Source organism: Drosophila biarmipes, chromosome 3L, assembly GCF_025231255.1.
Source record: "Drosophila biarmipes strain raj3 chromosome 3L, RU_DBia_V1.1, whole genome shotgun sequence".
Lineage (NCBI taxonomy): Eukaryota > Metazoa > Arthropoda > Insecta > Diptera > Drosophilidae > Drosophila > Drosophila biarmipes.
The window spans coordinates 23422600-23448555 of record NC_066613.1 but is presented as its reverse complement, the minus strand read 5'-3'; the positions used below and the strand labels follow the sequence as shown (position 1 = coordinate 23448555).

At 47.7% G+C, this 25956-nt stretch overlaps 5 protein-coding genes and 1 pseudogene across 11 annotated transcripts in view; 4 read left to right on the top strand and 2 right to left on the bottom strand.

The window, feature by feature from the left end:
- Positions 1-6973, top strand: part of LOC108035199 (capon-like protein) — a 45666-nt gene extending 38693 nt beyond the window's left edge. For 2 of the 7 annotated variants that reach the window (XM_017110701.3, XM_017110699.3), the window contains 4 exons: positions 1546-1658; positions 2571-2741; positions 2809-2931; positions 5264-6973. In XM_017110701.3, the coding sequence (XP_016966190.1) occupies positions 1546-1658; positions 2571-2741; positions 2809-2931; positions 5264-5545 (689 nt within the window). In that variant the 3' untranslated portion in view covers positions 5546-6973. Of the gene's footprint in view, positions 1-1545; positions 1659-2570; positions 2742-2808; positions 2932-3193; positions 4858-5263 lie in introns of those variants that run through there. The other 5 variants (XM_017110695.3, XM_017110696.3, XM_017110697.3 and 2 more) reach the window with 3 other exon arrangements.
- A 1208-nt stretch (positions 6974-8181) lies between these two features.
- LOC127010794 (uncharacterized) lies at positions 8182-8656 on the bottom strand (annotated as a pseudogene).
- A 1181-nt stretch (positions 8657-9837) lies between these two features.
- On the top strand, positions 9838-11221 carry LOC108035385 (uncharacterized). Its single transcript, XM_017110992.3, has one exon. It carries the CDS (start codon positions 9861-9863, stop codon positions 11103-11105), a length of 1245 nt encoding a protein of 414 aa, XP_016966481.2. The 5' UTR covers positions 9838-9860; the 3' UTR covers positions 11106-11221.
- A 69-nt stretch (positions 11222-11290) lies between these two features.
- Positions 11291-12149, bottom strand: LOC108035384 (serine protease 1). The gene has a single exon (XM_017110990.3). It carries the CDS (start codon positions 12109-12111, stop codon positions 11344-11346), a length of 768 nt encoding a protein of 255 aa, XP_016966479.1. The 5' UTR covers positions 12112-12149; the 3' UTR covers positions 11291-11343.
- Positions 12150-12290: 141 nt separating this feature from the next.
- LOC108035383 (MORN repeat-containing protein 5) lies at positions 12291-13335 on the top strand. Its single transcript, XM_017110989.3, has one exon. It carries the CDS (start codon positions 12388-12390, stop codon positions 13258-13260), a length of 873 nt encoding a protein of 290 aa, XP_016966478.1. The 5' UTR covers positions 12291-12387; the 3' UTR covers positions 13261-13335.
- Positions 13336-13474: 139 nt separating this feature from the next.
- LOC108035386 (transmembrane channel-like protein) lies at positions 13475-25213 on the top strand. The gene is made up of 18 exons (XM_017110993.3): positions 13475-14715; positions 14780-14820; positions 15201-15506; positions 15727-15854; positions 16159-16263; positions 16586-16774; positions 16861-16991; positions 17519-17629; positions 18230-18324; positions 18403-18499; positions 18560-18652; positions 19088-19243; positions 19305-21156; positions 22490-22594; positions 22650-22831; positions 22898-23074; positions 23136-23458; positions 23517-25213. Exons 1-18 carry the CDS (start codon positions 14660-14662, stop codon positions 25079-25081), a joined length of 5712 nt encoding a protein of 1903 aa, XP_016966482.2. The 5' UTR covers positions 13475-14659; the 3' UTR covers positions 25082-25213.
- Positions 25214-25956: the final 743 nt, after the last annotated feature.

The window sequence follows — 25956 nt, the reverse complement described above, 5'->3', positions numbered from 1 at the left end:
TATAAATATAAATAACGAGCCAGCGGAAAGGTGGGGTAGCCGCGCTAGGTTGCTACTTATCGGAGATGGATTATTTGCTGATAAATTTCATCATAGCCATGGCATCAGCGGTTACCAGGCGACAAACCTGGCCAAGACCACGGAACACACACGTGGCTTATTGGCCAGAAATGTGCGGGGGAGTGCCCCCAAGTCGTGTGCCAAAAATAATTTATTTATCCCAATTTCTCATCCACCGAGTCTGCGGTCTTGTAATTTTCGCTATATAGTAATTTCCCGCCTGCGCTGGCTGACTTTTAAGTAGCCTTAACCAGCGACTCGGCACCGAAATAATGAATTATGAACACGGGTGCTTGTCTATGTCTGGGCGAAATGCGTCCGAGATTAGTTGGATCAGATGGGCGAGGTTCAAAGTTCAATACCCTGGCCTAGACGCCAGAAAGTATGCTATCAGTAGAAATGAGCTGGGAAATTTCCTAGGAAAAGCTGAAATTCCCCTTTGTTCCAAGATACAAGAAACTTTTTTTATTTAAATAACTAGTTAAACTTAGAATAGATTATGTTTATATAATTTTTTTTAATATGCTTCTTTAAAGTTATTCAAATTTTTCCCAATATTCTGATCTTTATTTTGTTGTATTGTGCAACTTAGTAATCCTTTGTTGTATTTTACTTAAAAGTAATAAACAATTTAGTTAGTTATTTACGAACTGCGGCGACGCCATTATGTTAATCAACACCCTGTTTATTGTCTTTGGCCAGCCAAATTGCAAAACCCATATAATATAGATTGGCTATGGGCAAAATCCGAACATTTGGATTACTAATTGTTGTTCCATGTCACAGAATGGCTTTGCAGCTGTTCGGCCGAGCTCTCTAATTGAGTATGATGTGTTCCGCGAAATGGGTCATTTGGGCTGTAAAAATTATACAAAAGATGGTGGGCTAAATTTAGCCCCGAAGAACATGTGTTTCGGCGAATGAGGAATCCTTGTTCAATATTTTTTTGCAGGCGAATTCCAACAATTATTTGCCAAAACCATACGAAACGGCAAATTAATTTACATGCTGTGAAGGATTTTTACAGCGCTCGCAGCACTTCATTGGCAATTAACACGTGCCTCAGGTGCGAAACGAAGCCCACGGGCTGTATGAAAATAAATACACATTAAAGGCGCACGATCACCGAGTTCCGAGAAGAAAATTTCCCAAATATTTGCAACAAATCAAAATGAAATTTCAGCTGAACCTGGCGCGCCCCAATCTGCTTTGCCTTCCTAGCGATCTTGCGAGGGTCTAGATAATGGCAGCATTATTAATTGGACAGGCGTGCATAATCAAAACAAGTATTGAACTCTAGACGGTGTAATTAATGGGAAATTAAGCGCGAAAGTGGCCGCCAGGTGGGCCGCGTGGGTGTCCCGCGACCTTGACAAATGGGCGGGCGGTCGGCGCCGGCGGCCTTACACGGCCCACTTGATGACCAACCAGGCAGCTAGTCAGGTAGCTAATTCGCAAATCCGATTCTGCTCCACCTATTTATAGAGCACCTGGCCATAACGCCCGATCTGAACCTGAACCACACGCAGCCGCAGCGCCCCAGCCACTTGGAGCTGATGCCATCCCATTCGAGCCTACGCAAATCGAACAGCCTGCTGGTGAGTACGAGTAACTTATGTCCATCATAGTCATAATCATTCTGGCCAATGGCCCGCCAATAATAACCGAATAACCCAAATCACAGCCATATCCTCGCTGGGCCATTAAAATGCCGGCGCTGTCGAATTTTAATTAGCCGAAATCTCTGAAATCAAATACAATGTGGCCCGGGCCATTGCTGGCTGTTTCTGTTTAGCTCATAACGTATAAAATAATATTTCGCATTTGTTTACCTAACAAGGTGGTCGGGAGAGGGTAAACATTTTGGAAAAACAATAGTATTCGGATTCAATAACATTTCCAGTTGCCCCTGAGAACTGTCAAGGCTGAATGGTGCATAAAAGAAAGGCATTTCGGTTGTAAAGGCGCAAAATGTCCCAGTTTCGAAATTAAATATGTCATTTTAATAGTTATTTTCGAATAAAACATTCTTATGACATTCTGTATGTCAAGTTTCAGTTTTTTATGACTTCAAGAAGGCCACAGTGCGGCCGAACATTAATCGAAAGTTTTGTATCTGAAATGTATTGAGCTAAACTGTCTAGAATGGCCATTAGTTTTCTTAGAATGGTATATTAAAATGTTTATTATATTTTGAAAAACACATTTTCTTTGAACAGTCTTTGTTTTCACAGAAAGTATGCACAATTTAATTGAGTATATGACCTTATTTAAAGCAGGCTGAAATTTAAAGTGCTTAGTGCTTGTGTTTTTTTTTAAAGTAATTAAAAATCTATCTCTATCTATTATTAGAATGTTTGTTGTATTTTCTGCAATTTGATCTGTAAATTGAAATTTATTCATATAAAATAAATTGACTCAATGAAAGGTTCTAATATAAATTAAGAATGATTATCACTTCATAAAAAGATTAATTTTATATTATTTTTTATTACATCCTTCTTCTACAGTGCGATGTGGACGACAAGTCCCCGGGCTCACCCTCCTCTCCGCGTTCTGAGATCACCCAGCTGAAGGACCAGCTGGAGGCACAGGCTCTGCAAACGCGCCAGGCGCTGGGCCAACTGATGCTGGTGCGGGAGCAGCTCATCTCGGAGACCAATGCGCGCATCGAGGCGCAGGTGGGTGCCCCATCCCCCAGATATCTTCCTCATGCCAGGCTAACTTTTGGATCATATCCCCTTACAGGCGCGCACCCAACAGCTGCTGCAGCAGAACCGGGAGCTGCTGGAGCACCTGGCCTCCCTGGGGGCCTACAACGAACAGCAGAGTGCGGGTCTCACGTCGGCCAATATTGGAATGGCGCCACAGGTGAGCCTTACGCCCTATAGACCACATACTATATATGCTCTATAAGCTTTTGAGTTATGCGATCGTAAATTTGAGCCTCTCCTAGCTGTGCGTTCTTGCTGCATGTTCTTTGTTTTCTGTTTTTCTTGGCTGCCATTTGTTTTTGCACGAGTGTTTATAGTATAGCCCCCTTTCGTTGTGCGTTCTCGTTGTTGTTCCTCTTCCCGATTGAGCGAACTCTGGAATCTAATGCCCTGTGACCTTTCGCCCCACCTTCGATTAGCAATCGCAGCTGCAACTGCTGCTGCAGGCCACCAGCAACAACAACAATCTGGCCACGATCAATCAGCAGATCAGCAATCTGGGCAGCATCAATCAGCAGCTGACCTCGCTGAGCCACCAGCTCAGTGGCCTCAATCAGCAGAGCCAGCACCTCCAGAACTTGCAACAGCAGCAGCAGCAACAGTCCCCCAATCCGGCCACGCCCCCTCCCGTGGCGGGGGGCAGTAGTCCGTATCCCTCGATGAGTGCCCTTCAGAGCATCAGTAATCAGTTGCAGCAGCAACAGCAGCAGGATGCCCTGTCCAAGGATCTGTTCCAAGTGAATCAGGAGCTGTTGAATCGCCTGCAGTCCCTGAATCTGAATGCCAATCCTGGCCAGAGTCAGCAGACGCCCTCTGCCTCTGCCGGGCACAACTCCTTCTTCTATGTGAATCCATTGTCCTGCACACCGGCCACGCCGAACAACAATGCCGGCGGAGGAGGAGCTGGAGGATTCAATTTCCTCACCTCACCGGCGGCCACGGGAACGCTGACGCCCTCACCGCTGGGCTCCATGAATCGGAACTCCTTTGCCGGCAGCTCCTCCCTGAACGAGGACATACGGCTGAGCATCGAGCAGAATCTGAATAACTTGGAGGAGCAACTCAAGGCGGCTGTGTCGAATGGCAACTTGGCTGGCCTGGCCTGTGGGGGATCGACCAGCACCCGGGACACCAGTCGCAGTTCCTCCACCCTGGACTCACCCTCCTCGCCGCGGCTGAGGAGCAGCAATAACAACATAAGTGCCGGGAGCAGCAATGGCAACCAGCATCCCAGTCAGAACCAGAACAATAATGGCAACAGCAATGGTGGCAGCAGTCGGGAGACCCGATTCAATACTGTCCTACTGAGGGTCACCGATGAGGCGGGTCACCAGAGGAAGCTGTCGGCCACGCCCAGCTTCATCACCCGGAGCACCAGCGAGAAGGTGCCCAATCGCAGCCAGATGATGAGCCAGGTGCAGCGGACCACCTGGGCCAGGCACACCACCAAATAGGACCAGGTCATAGGTTAAGCCCTCCAGGGAGATAGAGAGAAAGGCAGAGAGAGTGTGAGAGACGAGTGAATGAGTGGGTGGAACAGTATTAATTTAGGAGAAACCCCGTACTTTAGTTATGCATTTTAGGTGTCCTAGCATTGCGGGCCTGTAATGTGCCAATTATTTGCCCAGCTCATCGTCTAAATAAGTGTAGAATATATATTATACAACTACTTAGCAATAGCCCCTAGCTCAAAGTGTGCCAAAGTCAGAGTTCGAGTTTGGTTCAAAGTATTTGTGAAACATAATCCTAGCATATCAGCAACGAAGTAACTTACTCAAGTTCGCCATCAATCGTTTGAAAGTATTTTCTCTCCCCTAAATGAAATCTATCTAGTGTTTAAGCTAATGAGTCTAGTCTAAACCAAACTATTTAGGTTCGATACTGTTATTTTTGTAAATTGTTGTATTTTAATTGAAATTATGCGCGACCCGCATAGGCTTTATCCTGCGAAAATGCATTAATTAGTTTGCCGGGCCAAGAGCTATATGTATATGTAAATTACCATTTCAAATACAGGCAGACCGACAAGGAAATAATAATAAATACCGGATAATTATGTAAAAACAAGTGGCCTTCCTTTCGATCCCCTTTATATATCCCCCATGTATATTGTCGTTAATAATTGAAAGTTAACGCCAGGCTGGGCAATTTCCCTAATGACTTGGCCGACAAAAACATGCAGCATACTTTTAAGCGCATTAAGTATCCGCCCCGTGGGACCACGGCCAGTGTATGAATCTCGCCCCCCGGATAAATGAAAAACGATGCCGTGGGCTAAAGGAGGAGCGGCAGCAAAAACAAGTGTCGCCATTTTTCACTCCACTCGGTAGTTGGTTTTCTTTACCATTTTTTTGCGCAGTCTCCTCTACGGATTTCACTGGTGGGCTTGGGCAGCAATTTGCGCACATAACTCATTTGCATAAATTTACACACTGACTTTACTCACTCGCCCCGCTTTTCCACCGACTTTCCATTTCCATTTCGCGCAGCTATCGTCGACGGCGAAAGTGGCCCGATGGTTCCAGCAGCTTCCGTGGCACACCGCCTCCTTGTCCCGGCCGGAAAGCGGCTTTGTGTCCGGCGACTCGCGCTCGGAGAAGTACCAGGAGGATCATTTCTACGGCGGAGGCGTCATCCAGACCAAGGAGACGGATGATTTATGCGATGAATTTCTGCTGGTGGAGGGCAGCAGCACCATTTGGACCAAGCTGAGCGCCAAAAAGCGTCGTAAATTGCTCGGCATGCGGCTGGGCAAAGTGACAACGTTCTGAGGTCGCCCCTCATCGTATTTTGTGCGTAATGTGTGCGTTTATTAGCTGTTAAGTGAGTTTTTAGCATAGGCTTGATAAATTCCCCCCTAGGCCTAGCAGGACCAATAGACTAAAGGACCAAATTAACCCAAACGAAGCGAAACGAACGACATGCTCATCGTTGAGATGCCATGCAACAGGCATAGGATATAAGTCAATTAGCGGGCCACAGAAGCGAGCTCAATGTGTATTTAAGTATTAACTGAATGGTAGTATTTGGGGCCAGTAGCAGGTAGTTCTATGTGAGGCAGTTCTATGTGGCCAATTCATTAGGCGCACAAGCCACGCACATTAATCATACGCCACGAAGCCCAGCCACCTCTACACACCCACTGCCAGAAGCCGGAGGGCACAAAAGCATTTACTGCTTAACTTGACCAACTTTTCGTGTACGAGAAAAACTGGTTATTAAGCTAAGCAAACAACAGAAAGCGAAGGTTGTCTCCGGAAAAACAGGAAAACCAGGAAAGCCAGAAGAAGCTGCAAACGCAGGAGGTGGCTTTTCCCGGGCCAAAAAAGATCAAAATGTTTGATATTCATAAATTTTTGCCAGCTTCACCGTTTTTATGCATAAATCGATTCTACTTTTACGCTTGGCAGTTCTTTCCCTTCCTTTTTTCCGCATTTTATTGGGGTAACTCTATAAATTTAAGTCAGCTTCCATGGGGAAGTGCAAACCGAACTTGCGGCATACGTGGCGTATAAGCGATTTACTCGAAATTTATGAGGACTTGCTGGCTATAAAAAAAACGGGGTGGCTAGATGCTAGTTGGCCAGCAGCAAAGGTGTTGTACAGCAGATTGTACTTCCCCTCTGATCGGTTAAGTTAGGGTTAGTGAAACCAGATAACTAAGGGTTAGTTGAATATGCAGAAACATCTGTGACAATCATCATCGTTCGGGGGCGGTAAGCGAAATTTTGCAATTCAAATTTGAGTGCAGTTAAAGCCGGCCAAATGGTTTTCAATCATCATCAAACACTCTGTCGAGTTTGTATTGCATTATTTGGTAGCTTTTTCGTTTATTGCTCCGGCATCACAATGAAAAGACGATTTTCCCAAAACGATTTTATGGCATTTTTGCAATTTAGGTACAAAATTTATAGATGCAAGAAGAAAAAACACAAATTAATTTACGTAAAATGGTTTTAGTTAATTTATGCAAACGATTTTTGAGACTGAAACTGAAATTTGTACTAAGCATAAAAACCAGCAGGCACAAACACATCACACACACAGAAACACCCACACCCACATGCATTCCGCAAGCATTTGCGACAAATAGGAAAACTTTTTTATAAGCCACTCTACCCAAGTTGAATTAATATTAGTTGCTCGCCGGTTCAACGCAATAGAATAAAGTGAAAGTAATAAAAATTAAATGCAACATGCTGGGCTGCTAGATGTCCTTATCCTGGCTCCTGCCGCTGACACTTTACAGTTCAATTAATTTAACGCGCTTTGCATGTAATAGAAGGGCATTGCATTGCATATCAGCAGGGGCAGGACATGCAGGATGTGCAAGGATATGCGAGGATGTGCGAGGACATGCCGCAGGAGGAGCACACAGCCCAGCAGGTGGGCTTGGCAGCCAGCAAGCGCACTCTGTCCGAGTGGGATCGTCGTGGTGGAGATACCATCTCTGTATGCAGCGGGAATGTGTTCGAATGGGTGATACCTTCCACTGGCAGGGAGGCCACCCATATTTTCAGCTTTCGTAAGTATTTATGGGGAGTTCGCCATGGAAAATTCACTGGCAGGGTGCAAATATTTATGGCCAGCAATTGACTGGGGAGTTTAAGCTTAAATGCAGCCATTTTATTACACAACCAATAACAGATAGGGTATAAAAAATATATAAAATTGGAAATGTGGAAATTAATGTACAAGATTAAATCGCATTTTTGTTAAATGGAAAGGAAATTATTTTTTCTGGGGGGTTTCGGCAGACCTTTAGGAGGACGATTATGCACTAGCATATTCAACGTAAATTCAATTAAGATTTGCACAAGGTAAGACAACCTAAATTTCAACCATTATTTTTATACGACTACAACTGGTACTTCTTTAGATTTTTAATTTAATTTATAGGTAAATACCTATATATTTTAGGACTCTGTAAACATTTTCTGCCCCAAACCCATATACCCCATCAATGCGGGGTATCACAATTAGAAACCAACGTGAGGCTACCTTTTGTGCGCTCATAATTAAGGACACCAGCCAACGCATCGCACTAATGGAAGGCGCAAAATATAAAAATGAAAAGTGAAAGTAAAAGTAAAAATGAAAATGAAAAATGGCGTTGTTTTTCCTCCTGGCGAATGCGACATGCGATATTTTGCCGTGTTTTCGGGGCCGAGCTGTTGACACTTTTTGGGGCCGCGGCAGACATAATTACACAGAGGTAGGCCGCGGCAGCGGTGACCCTGAAAGCAGGAAGTTCACTTTGTGTCATGTGAGCCCCGGTGAGTCGCTGACAGCCAGGAGAAGCAGTTGAAAGTGCCGCGTGTCCTGTGTCCTGTGTCCCATGTCCCGTGTCCCGTATCCTGTCCAACGTCATCATCCTCCTGGAAAAGTGGCAGGCAAGCAGGCACGACATACACACTCGCATGGCACAGCCATTGACACTTATCGCGTGGGTGGCGCGTTTAATTCACATTTTATTTTCAGTGCCCGTGGCTGCGCGCGTAATTGTTGCTTCAGAGTCCTGGCCAAAGGACACGGATGTAGTCAGTTCGCGTTGGCGCTGCACGGCGGACGTGTGCGCGGTGAATAATCGCGGTACTCGGTACTTTCTCGGTACTCCTGGTACTTCTGGCCACCATGCAGAACGACGAGGAGCCCTCTGGAGCAGCAGCTCCGCCTGCCGCAGCTCCCCGGCGACCCAAGCCGGGAATCCTGCGCCTGGACATCGGCAAACCGCGACGCTCATCAGGTGGTTCCGTCGATTTCCGCTGCGTGGGCAGCACCAGCAGCGGGAGCAATGCGGCCACCGGCGCCAACAGTGAGGTAAGTGAGCTTGATTTACGGCCCACCCGGGAGTGCTTACGATTTGGCCTGGCCAACGACATGGTCGCCGGAATGGCTATATTCCGCAGCCAAGGAGTGGGAGAGCACACTGCCACTGCCAATGGCCATAAACACCAATAGCACTTAACTGCCGGTCGCATTTGGCCCGGTCAAGCAATGCAGCGATGCCAGGTTGGCTGTTAAAATCATTTTTCACAGCCGTCAGTAGACAGGTGGACAAAGAAATCTTTGGCCAAGTTGGATGCAAGATACGCTTGCTGGGGCATCTGGAAAAGGAAATTAACTAAAAAGCTTATATGGGTAAAGGTTGTTCAAAGCATGAATTTAGAAAAATGTTTGGTATTCGCCGATTTCTCTATGTCCTGTTAAGGTTCTAGTTGGTTATCTGTCAGATAGATATGAAATTTGGTTAAAGTATTCGTTAATTGTACACAAGGCTTCTACAAACTAGCTTAATTTTATAACTTAATTTTATATAAAAGTTAATTATCAGGTTTTAAAATTGAAAACAACAAATATTTATTATTTTATTTATTGCTATTTCACCTATTTATGTTGGATATTGTGAAAATAACAAGGAAAATATAGATTTTTTGTATAACTATAACTTATTATTACACATTTTTCTTTGATATAAACCTTTGCTTACCAAAAAACATGTTTTGGAAATCGTTTTAGTATAATTGAGAATTCAGATTTATCTGTAAACTAATTTGACCAAGCCGAGGTACTAATCTTTCGCTACTAGTAAATGCCCCTAATTAACTAAGCTTACATCAAAAGTGGTTTTCGTTATGCTAGTCAAACCTTAACCTAATTAGAATTATTTCGCAAACTTACCCCACACGTCAAACCCGAACTAGGCATGCAAAATCTCTGATGACTGGAGGTTTCTGGTTTATGGGGAGTTAATAAACAAGTTAAATCACCGGGCTATTTAAGCAGCAGGTAGCTGCAAATCACACAGCAAACTTCTGCAGGGCACAAGGGTATCCCAGTGTTCATTAGGCCAGACATGCGACAGCGGCCAAAACCGAGTGGAAGGGGATGGCGATGGGCATGGGCATAGGTATGGGCATGCGGATGCGGTGGACACACCCTGGACACTCTCCACTTGGCCAGTGGTTTTGGGCGTGGGCGGTGGGCAGTAGGTCGAGTGTGCGGGCCAAACATTTATTTAGTCATAAAGCTGATGCGTAATCTCAACAAGCCAGGCCAGTTCGAGTGGGTCAGGCGGAGCTTGTCATGTGGCACGTTCAAGTTTGGTTTTGGTTGCTTCGACTACACACAAAATTCCCTACCCCTGTCCAAAAAAAAAAACGGAAGAGTCCCAAAAAACCCGAGATAATGTCGCAGCTGTATGCGGAGGCCCAGCAGAGGCACTTCGTCACGCGGAGCAGCTACGAGGGCGCCTGGGACAGGCTGGTGAATGTGATGGACGGCTTTGGTAGCTATCGCTATCCGGATGGCAGCGAGTATCGTGGCAGGTTCCACCAGGGGCAGTTCCACGGCTTCGGGCACCTGCGACTGGCCCAACCCTACCGGTTTACTGTCAAGGGTGAGTTCGAGCATGGCCGCCTGGTGACAGTAGAGGACATGTGGTTCTCCGATGGCCTGCATGTGGAGGGCAGGTTCAACGACATGAAGCTGGAGTGCGACCGTTGGGATTACCTGACGCCCGCAGATCGGCGCTACCATGCCGAGCGGCGTTATGGCCAACAGCCGGTGGGACCCACGGCCTTCATCACGGCCAAGATGCTGCCCCGCGAGATCCCGCCGCACTGCTACGACGTGGAGGAGGGCCTGTTCAACAGTAAGACCTGCTGGATGACGGACCGACCGGGTCCCTTCCGCAGTCGCATGTACGTGGGCTGCCAGCAGGACAAGGACTTCATCAAGCGTCACTGCAGGAAGGCCAGAACCTCGCGCGTGGTTGAGCCACCTTCGGATTTTTGCCGCCGCATCATAGCCAACAATTTGGCCACCGAGAAGTCTCAAATACGAAAGACTGCTATATATGCTCCCAAGGGAGAAGTCCATCGGGAGCGGTACTACCACAAGCTGACCAAGAAGCGGGGTCATGCGAAGGAGAAGCCGCTGCAAATGGCCAGAAGGCGCTCCGTGGCGCCCACTGATCCCGCCTGGGAGACGGAGATGTGTGTGCGAGCCTATGGCAGGATGCTGGACAAGCGGCAGCAGGATCAGGAGGAGTACCGCAAGCTGCATCCCTGCGCCGAGATGGAGAAGGTGGAGAGGCCTCGCGAGTGGACGAGCACCTCGGATGTGCGCAATCCGGAGTCGGGCGGCGCCTCCAGCTGCCAGTCGGACAGCTTCGGCGAGCACTCGCTGCCCCTGGACGTCATGGAGACCTACCGATCCGTCAACGCCATGATGCAGAAGCGGGCGGCGGACAACATCAACGTGGTGCAGTCCAATCTCATACGCCACAACAGCTACCTCGACATGACGCGTTCCATTTTTGAGTTGTAGATCCTGTGGATCACGTAGTTCAATCTGTTTTTATGTCTTTCTTTCAGTTTAAAATTTTAGTTAACGTAGGAAGGAATAAATTATTTCACGTTGTATGTTAATGAAGAATAAGAAAATGTTTAATGCATAAATTCTTATCTATCTATCTATCTATCTAGACCGATTCACAGAATGCAATCTCATAATTGCTGTTCAGGTATAGGGCATCTTTATTTAGTTTTTCTACTGCATGACCCCCTTAGTAGTAAATGCCCGTCCTCTGACGGATCCAGTCCAAAGCGCTGGTGATCCTGGCAAAGCCAGCAGGCAATCCCAGGGTGCAACCATTGGAGGCCACGAAGGCGGAAATGCCCACGAGTGTGGATCCCTGTTTGGTGATCAGAGGACTGCCGGCATCGCCGAAGCAGGTGGATCTGCCGTTGGGAGTGCGGGTGCAGAGGATCTGATCGGAGACCGTGGTGGATCCGTAGTAGGAGACGCACTCGGAGTTGGGCATTATCTGCAGGTCGACGCACTGCAGCGCATCGGTTAGGCCATTATTGAAGGTGGTAACTCCCCATCCGCAGACATTGGCCCACCAGTTCTCGTAGCGCTGGGATCTGGCGTTCAGCGACGGAAGGTCCACCTTGTTGACCCGGCTGGAGAAGCCAATCCTGGGAATCCTCACCAGGGCGAGATGCTGACTGCCAGTGACATACTCACTGGTGCCCACTGTCAGCGCGAATTGGGCCTGAGTGAGTCGCGTGGCTCCAAAATAGATGGTCACCCCGGAGCTGCCCGTTAGGCAATGGATGGAGGTGAGGATCCAGGTGTCGCCAATGATGGTGCCGCTGCACCACAGGTTGCTCTGGCCAAAGGCCATGCCCACTATATAGGGCGCCTGCCCCTCGTAGGCGGGGCTTCCATTGGTGATTATGTGATCGGGTTCTTCGGGCTTCTTCTTATCTTTTTTAGCCTCTGCAATGGCAACGGCCAGGACTAGGAAAAGAAGAGCTAACAGCTTCATGGTTCCAAGAAAACTATGTTACCCTCTACTTTCACTGGCTTATTTATATAGCAAAAGTCTCGGGTGGGTAATTAGGCAAAGTTTAGTGGGGCATTAGCGTGATTTGTTGGCTTATCTTGTAGCTTGAGGGAAGTACTTGTGTAAATTAGCATTTGATAACTTACTGCGAACCATAATTCATTGAGTAATCACTCAATATTCCGCAGCCTTGAAGGTCAAACTCTATTTTTGTACATTTATTTTCGGTTTCCCAAAATACCCAAAGTTAGATTAAAAATGGATTCGAATCAGAAGACAACAAAAGGCTCGAGCATCACGCAAGTGGACATCCTAATGACTGGTGCCCAATACGTTGGCCCCAGCGATGATCTGGGCATGCAGAACTTGGGTGTCTACATCTATCCAGATGGCAGCAGGTACACGGGGGAGTTCCTGAACAATCGTTTTCACGGCAGAGGCTGCATTCAAGTACCAGATCCCGCGGGCATCACCTACCAAGTGACCCACAGGCATGGCAAACTAATAGCGATCGATCAGATGAGGTTCAATGACTCGCTGCCCGTGGACTTTGAGATGAAGGACAGTGGCTCGATGAGCTTCGAGTCCTGGCCGTACTGCACTGCCGAGGATCGTCGCTTCTACCAGGAGACCAAGGGACCCATGGAGCCGGTGGGTCCGAATAAATTTAAGACCAAAGATGGACCCGAACCACTGGTCTTGTCACGTAATGTCTTCGACCTTGGCTTTGGTCTGCTGGGCAATCGTGGCTTTATGTTGGACACGAAGACCTATAGCCACCAGAGCTTGTATGTGGGATGTCGGGAGGCACGTCGCTGGATCCGGGAGAACTGTGCCCATGGTCCCTTGTGGAATCGTCACCACAAACAGAAGGTCATGGCCCGTTTTGCCCGGGAGATCATCCGGAATAACCAGGAGAATGCCCGCTGCAGCCGGAAACACTACATGCCAAAGTTGCACATCTGCCGCCGCTCCAGCAGCTTGGACAGCTTTGGCTCGGAGCGCCTCCACCTGGCCAGCACCACGGACTCCAACTCCTCGGAGGTGCAGGCCATGAGGTTGCGTCATCGGGAGTTCCGCAGCAAGTGGCGGCGATCCAACAGCGAGAGCAACGTGTGCCGCATCAACTGAGGATCCCCTTCAGCTTTTGTTTTACCCTCGGTTCCACTTTCCATGAGGCTTCAAATTAATATATATTGTATACAAGTTGACCCACTTTTTGGGTATGGCCAAGTTAGGGCCCAAGATTTATGGCGAAATCGGGAAAACTGCAGTCGAACATGGAAACTCACTTAGGCCTAAGCGAGGGCGTGGGTTTTTAGTGGCTTCTTTACTAGGTCATCACAAGGCGGCATTGAACTTTGGCTTCAAATTCAACTGGGAAACCTGGAAAATACAAATATCTCACTCAAATTTAGGCCTAGGCCACTGGCACAGCGGGTAATGAACCCATAATCGCCGGAAAATATCCTTACACGTGCGCGGTGGGCGTCGAGATAAATTCGATGTTAATTAAAGCCGGCCGAGAACTTCATTTAATTAAAAAGAAAAATAGAAACGAAAGCGAAATCAGAGAAAGCGAAAGCCAAAACACAGAGGAGAGCGCAGGGCACTCCCCTGACAAGGAAAAAAGGCAAAGAGGATAACCGGGTAAAACCCAGGAATTTCGCGATTTTCCTTTATCAACCCTTGCATGTTTGATTTTCATTTACATGGCCGGGCCAAGAATACAAGGTGACTCAATATCAAGGGGCAGCTATACGCTACATGTATATATATACACACTCCACACTCGCCCACGATGCCATCTAAATGGACATTCGAAGTCCTGGCCGGTTACGCCCGGATACGGCGTTGTTATCACATGCCGCTGGCGATTTTTACACTCATTCGTCTTCGTTCCAACTGGGCGAGGAAGTCAGGTCCTGTCCAGCCCCCCAGCCACGTCCTGGGCCCCGAGTCCATGTAAATTCCTTGGAGCGACTCGGTGCGGTGTGTGTGTGGGTTTTGGGCACGTTTTGGCTTTGATAAGTTGGCTGCTCCTCCGTTCTCTCTGTCCGCTCGCCATTCATATTCATTCATTATTAGAGAAATTTAACGTTCCACCTGTCTGTGTGAGGTCCTTGGGCGCTGGTGTTGGTCGCGTTGTCCTTTTGGAGGATGGTCTTTTGCGCCTTGCTGGCCTGGCCACCGCGCCAAGCCGTTCAGTCTGCGCACAAGGCTGCTCCACAGCGCTTCAGCGGCTAACTGGCCAAATCTGGCACTTGACACTTGACCACTGAAAAGGATTTTCCTCGAGAAACCCAGAGTTGCCCAGTGAAATTAACAAATAAGCAATTAAAAGTGAGGGTTACTCGCTCGGGCTGCCAGTGTGTGATTTGAGTAATTAGCTGTCCCGGAACAGCACTTGAAAGTACATAGTGGTAAAGTGTTCGCAATCCATTCGTAGAACAACTCGGGAGTCACCTCGCCCCATCAACTATCTGTGACCTGGGCACCGCCATGCGACTTGAATAGAGGTGGCTGGCAAATGCAGAGCAGCGCCGATGCCAAGCGGGAATTCTACAAGGGACAACGGGGCAGGAGGTGAGTGCTGCGGCCTAAGGGATAATTGAGTCCAACATGAATTTCTTTTTAACCCCCATTAAAGAGCTGCATCTCAGGAGGAGCACAGGTCCTACGAACTGAACGGTATGTGTGAACGCTCCTAATTTAACTTTACTAAAATATTTTAATGTATCTAAACACTTGTTAAAAGAAAAGGATATATATATATATATGTAAATATGTACAAAATATATACATAAATTTAAAGTTATTTTTTTTAATTTATTTAAATTTTTATTCGACAGAAATGAGAGCTATACTTCTTGTGAAATATTATCCTAATTTATAAACAAGTAAATAAAGGTTATAATATTTTCTGAAATTGGATAATAAAATATAATCTATGATTTTTAATAGCCAGAAAAATGTTTTCTTTGATTGCAATCGATTTTCTTTGATTGAAATACATTTTCTTTGATTGCATATAGAGTAGAACCTTAATGACCTCCCTTACTCTCATACAGACTTTCCATTGCAAAATCAAAGCAGCGACGCCGAGAGCTGCCACCAGGAGCCCCACTTTGGCCAGCAACCGCCGGGAGTAGGAGTCGGAGTCGGAGTCGGATTCGAGGATGGCGGCGGCGGAGGCGACATCGACGATGAGGAGAGCTACACAATTTCCGTATCGGCAATAATGCAGAGACGTGCCAGTGTGCGGGGCTATCGAGGCAAACGTGGCAGCCGGAGTTCGCGACGGGCATCCAGTCCAATGGATCACGTGCTGGATAGTGTGGAGCGGCGGCGCTCCAGTGTCTACACGACAAGTTCAGGCAAGTGTGTGCGGAGTGGGCAATGTGAAGGAGGTGGCTCCATAAGTGTCCAGAACAGATTTCGCTTAGTTAACGAGCGACGACGAGATGGAGGCGGGTCCTTGGTCTGGGTCCTCCAGAGGCAGCTAATCAACGTCTGGGGGCCTGTTTTTCGTAATTTTTCATGCTACGTGCGGCACGTTTTGATGGTCGTGTATGTAATCTGTGTGCCTTTTTGCAGAGGAGGGCACCAATCAGGAGTCCACGCAAGAGCAAATCTTTGAGAACATCCGCCTGCACAAGGAGGTCATACAGTCGGTGAAGCTACAGCCATGGCCCATCCGCAAGAAGCTCAAGTTGGTTCGGCAGGTGGGTTGGCTTTGGGTTGGTTTGATGGTTTGGTGGTTCTATAAAGCCATCTCCTTAAGATGGGCGTGGATTTGGGGGGAGGAGTTGCGGCCCAAAACTGGGCGCGTTCGTTTTCACGCCGCTTGTCAGGTCGTTGAGAATGTTACGACCTCCCCTCCCCTCCCCTCCCCTCCAGTCCCCAACCGAAACTTTTCGATTTCATTCACACCACCACTCTTTATCTCCCATCTTGCGCTACACCCTGGCATTTTTAATGATGTTTGGACTCTGGCGGATCTGCCGGCCCTTTCGGATGTGTTGACAGGCCAAAACATATGTGGCACGCCACGAGGGCGCGCTCCAGGAGCGATTCGCCATGTCACGCAGCACCAGGGACTTGTGGGCGAGGTTTAAAATTTTAATGGCGGCAGTAAGTGATTTTTAACTCCCCTTCCACCCTTCCACCCTTTCGCCCCTACAATTTCCCTCTCCCCGCCGGAAACGCCTGCAGAATGCGAAAAGTAGAATGCAACAAGCCCAAGGCAAGGCCGGGCAAAAGAAATATTTATGTTTGCACAATTTATGGGCCACTTTCCGGCCGGGACGGACATTCAATAAATCCGCACTCGCATAATTCACAGAGTTATGTGAGTTCGCTCGGCTGCTGGGGCTGTCCGGGGAAAACCAATTAAAATACGATCTTGCAGTCTGCAATTCCTCGGAGACATAAATCCTTTTTCCTCCTCCCCCAGCGATGGCGACACTGGAAGAGGGAGACCACCAGCTTCCTCGCCGTGCTCATCCCCTGGGAGCTGCGCATCAAGGAAATCGAATCCCACTTCGGCTCCGGCGTGGCCTCCTACTTTACATTCCTGCGCTGGCTTATGTGGGTCAACATCATGATTGCCATTCCGCTGGTCGCCTTTGTCATCGGGCCCGAGGTGAGTGTCCTCCTCAAAAGTAGCCAATTCGCTTTAAACGCTTTTATGTTTCCGCTTACTCACATCGAATCGGCTTTGGCGACCAGTACTTTGCCACCAAACACGGCGAAACGGATCCCAGGAAGAGGATGTCCGACCCGGAGGCCCGAGTGGCCGGCAATCTCTTCACCTTCTGGGAGTTCGAGGGCTACCTCAAGTACTCACCGATGTTTTATGGGTGAGCTGACCTCTTTAGAGAAAATGTAATCTTTAATTTGCCTTCTGAACTCAGGAGAACCGAAGAAATGATTTATTGAAACAGAAGGTTTTTTAAGGAATATTAAAATTGCATATGTTAAAACCATATTTAAAATACTTTAAGCCACTAATACTATTCTATAGATATTTTCTCTAAAATCAAAATATTTTTTAGCCTTCTCTGTTCTCATATGTTTACTAGTCTTAATCCCTAATTTATGTTTAATAAGCTGGGGAGAAAACCAATAAACAATTATTTACTTTAATGAACAATGCTTAGATTAAACCATTAAAATAAAATTCAATTTTTCCACAATCTACATTTATTTAAATTAAAATTTTCATCCATTTCCATAATGACGGAAAATACTAAATAGAATATAATGAATTTTAAACGCTTTTTTTTCGTGTAGAATTATTTAATTGAAATAGTTGGGAGGGAAACATAACTCTATTAATTGGTGGCCATATGCTCATATCATCCCTCCTCTTGTTTTCTTTCCCCAGCTACTATTCGAGCACATCCGGCATCAGCACTTCCGGATATAAGCTGCCCCTAGCCTACTTCCTCACCGCCGTTCTGGTCTACATCTACAGCTTTGTGGCCACGCTGAGAAAGTGAGTATAAGTAAATAAGGGTCAAGGGGTCGTGGGCGCCAGTGTTGGTCGGGCACTTCATTAAATCCCTGGCCATCGAAGCCGCAAAAAGCAAACTAACTGTCAGAATGCTCGTTAATTAATTAAACAACACTGAAGCGCTGATTAAATAATACAAATCTTGGCACGGGCGTGTCTGGGGGCCCGAAAAACTTTCAGACTCCCCTTTAGAAGGGCGAAAAGCATTGGCCATTATGATTTACGCACGCACACGACCAGACATGGAAGAGTGGGGGAGGGGGACAGGAAACGGAAATGGCAAAACGCCATTTTGACCGCCGGGCGGCTGGGTCTGGCCTTAATGGCTTTGTCGGCATTATGTTGATTTCGTAATTGAACAAAGTAGCAGTGTCAACAGTGAGCAGCCGGCACTGACCTTTCCGCCTCTGCCACTTTTACGTGGCACGTGCTCCGAGTGCGTGAATCATTCCGCTCCAATTGCAAATGCTATCCGGGATTCAAAACGGGGATTGCCGGGATTTAAGCGGGCACAAATTATGGCTGGTTGGGATTTGCTCCTGCACAGAGGATGGCTAAAACTTTTCTCCGATCCGCCGACAGAATGGCGGAAAACTCGCGCAACTCGAAACTTTCCTCGAAGGACGACGAGTGCGTCTTCTCGTGGAAGCTCTTCACCGGCTGGGACTTTATGATTGGTAAGTGGCCACGGCAGACCAGTTCCTCCATGCGATGCCGTCACAACTTTTCCATCTCTTCTTCATCTTGTCCCGCAGGACACGCGGAAACGGCCCACAATCGCATCGCATCCGTGGTGGTGGGCTTTAAGGAGGCCCTCCTCGAGGAGGCCGAGAAGAAGAAGGATAATCGCAAGTAAGTCGCGGGCAAGTGAAGCTATTTACTTACCATAATCGATGCGCCGTGTCCTTTCAGCTGGCGTGTGATTCTCCAGAGGATTCTGGTCAATATCCTGGTGATGGGACTGCTGATTCTGTCGGGGGCCACGGTGGTGCTGCTGGTCAATCAGTAAGTGGCTTGGGGAAATGGGGAAAATGCGGGGAAACATCCGGACTTAAAGAGCCAGTGAATATTTGAATATAAAATATTCATAAAATGATTCAAGGCTTATAAAGGGTTATTTTGTATACGAAAATAATAAACATTAATGAATATTACATAATTTTGTTTAAATTTAAAATGAAGACAGAACAAATTCATTTAAAAAAACCATTGCATGTTTAAATTTTAAATATTCATTGACTTATAACTTATGACTTATAAATAAAAACTTGATTTATTAAGCTATTAAGCTATTAACTATTTAACTTTCAAATTTGTAATATTTATATTAACTACAACTTGAAAAATGTTTTACATTTTTAAAAGTTTTTTTGTCATGAACAACTTTAATTTAAAATATTTTACAATCCTTTTTCTCCGTGTAATTCCCTGCATCCACAGCTCTGAGGATTTAGCCAAACATGACAACTGGCTGAGTCGCAATGCGGTGAACGTGACCATGACCCTGCTCTCCTTCTTCCTTCCCATGATATTCGAGGCCCTGGGACTGTTCGAGAACTGGCATCCCAGGCAGCAGCTGCGCCTCCAATTGGCTCGGTGAGATAAACAGGGCTAATGGCAAATAATAAAACGAAACTGAAGCCCTCCTACCTTGCAGCATTATGATACTGAACCTGTTGAATTTGTACTCCCTGATGTTCTCTTTCATCTACAAGATCAACAGTAAGGAAAAGCCGCTGCAAATGCTTAAATTGGAGAACGAAACAAATACCATGGAGCTAAAAAACCTTCTGAGTTCAATTGAGGCTCTGAGGGCCATGACCTCCACGACCTCCCTCTACAGTGAAAGTACGTCGGATGGCTTATTCGATGACTCCACCTCGAGTGCAGCCTGGGGCGACGATAATGGCAGCTCCACCGGTGGTCTCTTTTCCACCACAGCTGCAGCAGCCACTTTAATCTCCACCAGCGTGCAGCGTTTTAAGTGTTATAATATGACCATGAAGTGCCCAAAAATAAGGGGCAGCTTTCTTAGTGCCAAGAACTTGGCCAAAACTTTAATGCTTCTCAATCTGACAACGCCAGCTATGATTCCGACCACTTTGCCCACCACAATACCCACGACCTCAAGTGTTTGGACAACCACCGAGGCAACGTCCACCACAACAACCTCACCATGGACAACTTTACCGCCAACGATAAGAACCACAGAGGAAAGCACCACAACGACTGAAAGATCCACGACAACCACGGAAATGCTGACAACAACCACTTTGCTAGCCACCACTGCCAATACTACGATGCCCTTAACTACCGAACACCCAACTAGTCTTGCCATTCCCAACTCAACAACTAGTACTGCAACTATGAGCACAGTTGGAAGTACTATAAACACCACTGTCTTGCCATCCAGCAGCACCACCAACCTATCGACAACCTCAACCTCAAGCACAACCACAACCACTGAAAAACCCCAGATAGAAGACAACTTTTCGTACACCTCAGGTGATGAAGAGGGTTCCTATGATTATGGCAGCGAAGAACCCTTCTCAGATGGCACGTCAGAGCCGCCAGATAGTAATAACTACTCCGACATAACAGACTACACTTCGGGACCTTCAGAAGACTATGAAGATCAGAATAGTACGGATCAGGCGAACGATCCACTGGCGAAAGTCTTGGAGCAAGTGGACGAGGAAGAGTCGAAGGTGCGCACTAAAAGGGCTTTGGCAGACTCACCTTTCTTCACCAGTAAGTACAGCAGGAGACATCGCAATGATTCTGCTGTGACTGCTGGTCAACCAGGAGAAACCACCGAGTCTGGAAATGTAATACCCAGTCGGTGGCCCAATAATTGGCCAACCTTCAGGCAAACCCCACCGCCCACAAGAAAACCCCTTAATGGAATCCTCACCAAGGCGGAGTGGGAGAATCTCAGGCGTCTGAGGAGCAGGCAATCCACCTCCACAAGTACCTCAACTACTACCACAACGACAAGAAGACCCCGAAGGAGGTACCGCTCCACAACCACGGAGCTCACCAGCACCACCGAGGAGGAGGAAACCTCCACAACGGAGAGTTCCACCGAATCTTCCACCTCAGAGAGCACTACAAGTGCTTTTGACTCCAGCAGCAGCACCACCGAGGAGGACGATGAGTACACCACCACGGAGGCACAGCCAAGGACTCCTTACTACATGGGCGTAGTGGATTTGTCGGAAATAGGCAGCACTACCTATATAGACGGCGAGTTCCTGGAGGACTGTGTGGTGACCATCTGCCCCAAGGGGAACAACATCTTCGACAGCACCACCGAAAGTCTGGGGGGCAGCACCCAAAGCGGCGACTCCAAGCAGCTAACCACCGTGAGACTCACCCCGCTGGAGCGGAAGCAGAAGCGTCTGAAGGAGGTGCAGCTGGCAATCAAGCAGATCCAGACCAATCTGACTACCATGTGCTGGGAGACCTCCTTGGGTCAGGAGCTCTCCAAAGTCATCGTCTTCGATGGGGTGAGTGTGGTTTGGCTTGGCGTGGGGTAGTTCTGGTTTTTCAGCTCCCATGAGCCCTGCCAAAGTTGCCGCAGTTTAAGGGCAAATTTATCACCATGAGCTGCTATCAATTTCCTAGGGCTTCCAGCTGAGGAAGCAACTGCTTCTGTATCAAAATCTATTTAGCCTTAAATATGATTGAACTCAAAAAGCAGTGGCTGTGAGCTTTCTGGGCGTGAGAGCCCGTTTAGCTAAATTATCCGGAAAATTTAACGCAAAATTTGTCTTCCGCTTTGGCTCTTTGTCTTCCTTTTTTTCCTCTCCCTCTCGAGGTCCTTGGATTTTTGAAAATCAAATTTTTGCGCTCGTCTAGCTAAACCAAAATCCACTTGACTTAAAAGGCCAAGCGATTCGAGAAAGAAAGTGGAGAAATGGTAGCATTTTATCATAATAATCGCTCTCGGGAGTCCTTTTGCCCATTGAAAGTGAAACGCAGCTGGTAGCCGGAAGAGGGAACCAGGAAGTTGGGAAGCACTTTTCGATTTCCAGTCAAAAATTTACATAAGCCATAAGCATGATTGTGAACTTTGGCCCTCCGATTGGCAACTTTTATTTGGCCATTTGCCACCTCGAGTATGGATTGGCCTCCCACTGGGCGAAGCTGGCAGAGCTCTGAACTTTTCCCCTAATCGTAAACAAATTCCGGGAATTGCTTTAGTTTTCAAGGTCAGTCTGGCACTTTTCGATGCTCCTGAGATAGGATATCCGGTGGAGTCAATAACCCTATTGGTGGCACACAACCGCTGGGGCAACTCAATCCAGGGATTACTGGCCCTTTTATTTCGTACTTAACATTTGTCCGACATTCGTGTAAACTGGGCCTGGAGAAGTAAATCCCGAAAAAAACCGGAGACATGGGTCTTGTGCCCGATTTGATTATGCCCCCCTCTGACATGGCGTACATAATCTCTATTAAACGATTTAAGCGCATAAATTAGGCAAGCTACGGGCCCAGGCTTAAACGCATTTATGCTGTACGCATAACAAAGTGCTTGGGCGATGGGGAATTGAGTTTGGCCATGTGCGGTTTGGGTTTGCAAGGGGTATACGAATGTATTCCCCTCCCATTTACATCTATATCTTGTTTGGTTTCGATTCAAACTTGGGGCACGTGTGTTCGTGCATGAATTGGGACCACAGAGTGGGCCATAAACTAGGATTCAAGATGCAACGCGGCAGGGTTACGTGTGGCAACTTTTAAGCGGCGGCATCCGTTCAGCCAGGTTTCAAGTTCATTACAAAGCGCTTATTAAACCTCTCTCGTCCCAACTTTAACCCATGACAACCCGAAAAGCTGATGTCCATTGTGGCACCGCTGTGCATCGACTTTCTGCGCGCCCTCTTCGTGCGGTATGTCAATCAAAACTGGTGCTGGGACATGGAGAAGACCTTTCCCCAGGTGAGCCGAGGACCGCTTCCGGTTTCGGGTGACTAATGCGAGGCTTTGTTTTCAGTACGGCGACTTCAAGATAGCCGAGAACATCCTGACGTTGATTAATAACCAGGGCCAAGTGTGGATGGGCATATTCTTCTCGCCCGGCCTGGTGCTCATCAACCTGGTCAAATTGATGATCATGATGTACTTCCGCTCCTGGATAGTGCTCACCTGCAATGTGCCGCACGAGGTGGTGTTCAAGTGAGTGGTCTCATCTGGCGGATGGTGGTGCACCAGGTGTAGTTCCTAATCTCCCAATCCTTGCAGGGCCTCCAAATCGAACAACTTCTACCTGTCCCTGCTACTGACCATGTTGTTCCTTTGCGTTCTGCCCGTGGGCTATGCCATTGTGTGGCTGCGTCCCTCCTGGCACTGTGGACCCTTCTCGGAGTACAACAGGATAGCCGAGTTTATCACGAACACCACCCGGAATGCCCTGCCAAAGTGAGTTTATAAATTAATCTAATCCGTAAAAAATCTTTTAACATTGCTTTCCTTTTCGCAGACAACTCCACGAACCCCTGGACTATCTGACCTCCTCGAGCACTGTGATTCCCCTGCTCCTGCTGCTCATCCTCATCATCTACTACCTGATCTCCTTGACCGGAGCTCTGCGCGAGGCCAACCAGGACTTGCGCACCCAACTGCAAAAAGAACGCGAGGAGGAGCGCAAGAAGATCTTCAAGGTGCCGGAGGTCAAGCAGGCGGAACCTACGGCCACCACGCTGACGAACCGCTGGCGCAAGGTCCTGGAGGCCAGCTCGCCGGTTACGCCCACCCAACCGCCGGATTTCGACACAGAGGAGTACAAGACTCAGGCCCGTAACGGTAAGTCAAGGGCGGAGGAGATAATTTAAGTTCACAGGTCATTTGTTTCGCTTTTCAGAGCTACTCTCACGCATCATGAAGAAGGCGTTGCGCAAGGGATCCGCCACCTCGGACGAGGATTCGTTTGTGCGGCGCGATGACGATGACACGGACACCGAGCACCAGGACTCCCTGCCCCACGACGAGGAGGCCAAGGAGAAGCGCTTCGGACTGTCGCGATTGCAGCAGATCCGGCGAACCCGCAAGCCCTCACTCGTGGACATCGTCCAGATTGCCAAGCAGGAGAGGGCGCGAGCTGGCTCCATTGTGGCCGGGACCAGCAATGGTGGAACTGGCAATCTCCCTCCCAAGGAGACCCATCCCAAGAGCCGCTTCAAAGTGGAGAAACACGAGCGCAAGGACAGGGGCAGCGTGAAGGAGAAAAAGGACACCAAGCACAGGCAGTCGTCGCAGCCACAGTTGCCGCCCGTCGAATCGCCCAAGGACAATGAACATGATCCGGATACGAATTCCAGGATTGTCAGTGAGCGGCGCGCCAGCTTGCTGAGGCGGCACAAGGAGCAGGGGGAGCACCCGGAGGAGGAGCCACCCACCACACCAGAGGCTCCGACAACACCCACTGTACCCGTGGAGCCAGTGGAACAGAGTGCCGAGGAATCCACCACTGTAACCCCCAAATTCCACATAGTTGACGAGAAAAAACCCCCGCAGGAGGCGGAAGATAAGCCCTTGCCGACATCTAAAGAAAGTGGCGGGGGAGGTGGAGGTAGCCTGGGCAAGTTCAAGTTCCGCAAGCACAAAAACAAGCCAAATAATGTGGTGGCCAAGCCAGAGCCCGAGGTCTTCAAGTTCGATGAGCGGAGTGTGGAAAGAAGCACGGATCCGCCGGCCACTCCCGGCGCACCGGAGCACCTGGCCAGCGAGGAGGACCAGCAGGAGAGGAGCCTGCCTTCGCCCACGCCCAGCCAGGGTCAAAGTCAGGGCCACCATCAGCGGCAATTGTCTGTGCTCTCTCGGCAGGGTCGCAAGAAGATTGGCAATCTATTGGCCCTGGTGCGCGAGGCAGTGAATCTCAAGAAGGACGATGCGGAGCAGCAGGTCTCGGATGAGTCTCCCGGGCCCACCACGCCCACCTACTTGGCCTACACCCCACCACCTCCACCATCAGTATTGTCTAGTGTGTCCAGCTCCACGGCCCTGGAAATGCCACCCACTCCAGAGCCGGAATCGCCCACGCCCAGTGCTCCACTGCATTTCGGTAGTAGCAGCACCACCTCTCGTCCGCCGACAAAGCCACCCAAGCCGCCAAAGGTTCCTCCGAGCGCCACTGCTCCCACGGCCACCATGGATGACGACCTGGAGGAGCTGGACACGGCCGGTCCCATCACCTTCCCGAAACGCAGCGATTCCCATCGCCGACGCACCATGCGACAGGACTCGCAGAGTTCTGTTTGGTCTGATAATATTCCCACCATTACGATCAGCACCACCGGCAGCGACGAGTGCATTGTGGATGCAGCTGGAGCTGCTGTCCAAAATGGACAGCCCGAATCAAGGAGTAGTTCCCCGGGTCCCACGGTCAACATCATAAAGATCGACATTGAGAAGGAGGAGGAGAAATGAAGTACCTAACGAAGAAGTGCCTGAAACGCCAGATTGTCTTCTTAATTAAATAGTTAAGCTTTTCTTCCTACTCTACTTACAACTCGGCTTGAATCTCGTTCCCTTATAATAAACCACTCTATATGCACTAAATTTAAAAATGTTTTTTATTCTGGGGATTGGTCGGTGACTTCACCAATTTAATTTAGTTCCTGAAAGGTACCACCTTCTTTAGGGTTTTTTTTATTAATGTATCGTTTTTATTTTAATTTAAAAAACCCGCCAACATTTAGTATTGGTTAAGAAAAGCAAGCAGTTGAAGCAGTGCCACGCAAGTACAAAAAAAGTCCGCTTCATGGCGCCAGTCAGTTTGAAATCCAATTTAAAAATGTAATCTTTTGTCTATAATATAAAGAAATTAAAAATGTATAATTAAATCATTAAATGTTTTAAAATCATTAATTGCAGCTGCACAAAAAACCATTTTGGTGACGAAAAATAGTCCTGATGTAAAAATATCCGAATGGAAAATCTTTATGCAAGAGGAGTTCCTATTGAATTCAAAAATTGTAAAGCTAGTATTAGTTTCAATCAAAATTTAATTTAAAAAATTTGTAGCCTCTTATTTTTTTACGAAATGTTTTGTTTTCTTGCCTTTTAAGCTTGTGGTGATTATCAGGCTTTTATAAATATTTTTAAATTTATTTTTTTGATAAGCCCTTGGAGTGGGCTATCGGACTTTATCAAATGAGGAAATTTAATTCGCTTTAAGTAGACCATTGAATATAAGACCAAGGAATAAATAATATAACAAGTCTTAACTCAGGACTCCTAGTACATAAATACGTGTAATTTTATTTACATTTAGAGCCCCGAATTACAGCAATCCAAAGGTT

Coding starts and splice junctions, on each gene's coding strand:
- LOC108035385 (XM_017110992.3), top strand. CDS start 9,861: ATGTGGCACGTTCAAGTTTGGTTTTGGTTGCTTCGACTACACACAAAA.
- LOC108035384 (XM_017110990.3), bottom strand. CDS start 12,111: ATGAAGCTGTTAGCTCTTCTTTTCCTAGTCCTGGCCGTTGCCATTGCA.
- LOC108035383 (XM_017110989.3), top strand. CDS start 12,388: ATGGATTCGAATCAGAAGACAACAAAAGGCTCGAGCATCACGCAAGTG.
- LOC108035386 (XM_017110993.3), top strand. CDS start 14,660: ATGCAGAGCAGCGCCGATGCCAAGCGGGAATTCTACAAGGGACAACGG. Junction 15,855..16,158: donor AGCTCAAGTTGGTTCGGCAG/GTGGGTTGGCTT, acceptor ATGTGTTGACAG/GCCAAAACATATGTGGCACG. Junction 18,500..18,559: donor AAGAAGAAGGATAATCGCAA/GTAAGTCGCGGG, acceptor GTGTCCTTTCAG/CTGGCGTGTGATTCTCCAGA.